Here is a 1600-nt window from a genome sequence, read left to right as displayed (position 1 = left end):
ATACATATTTTATTGATTACTGCTATACATCGATAAATACTATCTACTACATACTACCTAATCGTAGAGGATTAAACTGAAGAAAAAAAAAGTTTGTAAAGTGTTAACGCGAGTAAAAGAGAAGGGGAAGAGAATGAGAGAAGGCGGGGAAGGGTGAGTGAGGGAAAAGAAAGAGAGAGCCGGAAAGAGAGGAGAAATATAAATGAATCAAGCGAAGGAAACAATAGAGTATGCTTAACGGTGCAGTTATTGTCTGACTAGGTAGGCACGACCGCTGCATTTAGAAGCGCGGCATCGATATCACACGTCATTTTCATTGCCATCATGTTCAAAATTTGTCATTCATAATTGCAGACAAAGTATGGTCCTGTGTGAACAGCCTGCATGTGTACAGTTCCCCAGCGTCGACCTCCGCCAGTTTCACACTCGGACCAAAGGTGTACAAGTACAATACGTGCAAGGGCGGCTGTGGACCGAACCACTGCTGCTGCCGAGCGGAACCATAATGATGAGCCGGCCTGGCGCCACCTTTTGTCAGATAAAGTTAACTTAGGCGATAAGCCCGCATTCCTCGATGAATGACTATAACATATATTAGTCATTTGATGAGTGCTCAAAGGTTATGCAATGCACTTGTACCGGTGTCGGTATCTTACCGCAGGAATGAGTCCGTTTTAATTGTATATTTCTTTAGAACTATATCGATATTGGCCTTCCTTCTAGTGAAAAATTCGGAATCGTGTTTGAATGCTTTTTTTTATCTTGATATCAAAATCCGCATGCTTTTCAAAAACACTTCATTTAAAAACGTTCTAGGTGTGTTTCTTGGCCCAAATTTATGCAATGGTTGTATGTTTGAGTATTCTGGTGCAGATTAAGTATTCAAATTACTTCCCTAATGATAAGTTGGACACTTTTAATATATTGCGAATGTATAATCGCTCTTATTTGTATTATCCGGTAACGGTGTTGTTATTATATCTGCATGCATGTTTCAATTTCGGTAGGCACGAGAAATATCCACTTTATGGCTTAGTTTATTCAATAGATGGTGTCTCTAATTGTGAACCATATACGGGGCGAGGTGCGGAAGTGGATTTTTCCGTGCCTAGATGACACACTCTTATCGCCATGTTAGACAGTAAGGATTAGGTAAACCAAGAGTCGATTGCAGATAGCTATATAAGACCAGAGTACTGAGTAACCAGAGACCGACAGCAGTACGTCTACTGAATCCAATATGCGCACAAGCATCTACAAACCCCCCCATAACTGGTACCACATATAACTATGATAACAGTGTGTGTGTGTCCATTTACATATATATATAAATAAATAAGAGAGGGTGCTTCCAGATTTTAATAGAGTATGTCTGCTTTAAAAGTAAATCTTTCTGTCAATATACGAGTATGTTTAGTAAAATTAAAATGCATATGAATTGGCAATTGAATTTGTCCGACACTATGATTGGTTATTCAATTTAATATGACACCATTCCATATTAAAATATTGTAGAATTATCTAATTTACTCGTACAATATATATACGCATACGCATACGCACACGCACACGCACACGCACACGCACACGCACACGCACA

At 39.1% G+C, this 1600-nt stretch overlaps 2 protein-coding genes across 3 annotated transcripts in view; one reads left to right on the top strand and one right to left on the bottom strand.

Moving 5' to 3' along the window:
* LOC106808826 overlaps positions 1-1461 on the top strand; it is a 3206-nt gene extending 1745 nt beyond the window's left edge. For both annotated transcript variants that reach the window (XM_014811697.1, XM_014811695.1), the window contains exon 3: positions 355-1461. In XM_014811697.1, coding sequence (XP_014667183.1) covers positions 355-506 — 152 coding nt within the window. In that variant the 3' untranslated portion in view covers positions 507-1461. The remainder of the gene's footprint in view (positions 1-354) is intronic.
* Positions 1-1600, bottom strand: part of LOC106808827 — a 25521-nt gene that overhangs the window by 22635 nt on the left and 1286 nt on the right. The window lies entirely within an intron of this gene.

Source organism: Priapulus caudatus, unplaced genomic scaffold (assembly GCF_000485595.1).
Source record: "Priapulus caudatus unplaced genomic scaffold, Priapulus_caudatus-5.0.1 Scaffold308, whole genome shotgun sequence".
Lineage (NCBI taxonomy): Eukaryota > Metazoa > Priapulida > Priapulimorpha > Priapulimorphida > Priapulidae > Priapulus > Priapulus caudatus.
Note: the sequence above shows the minus strand (reverse complement) of the source record. Positions and strands in the feature narration are given on the sequence as shown.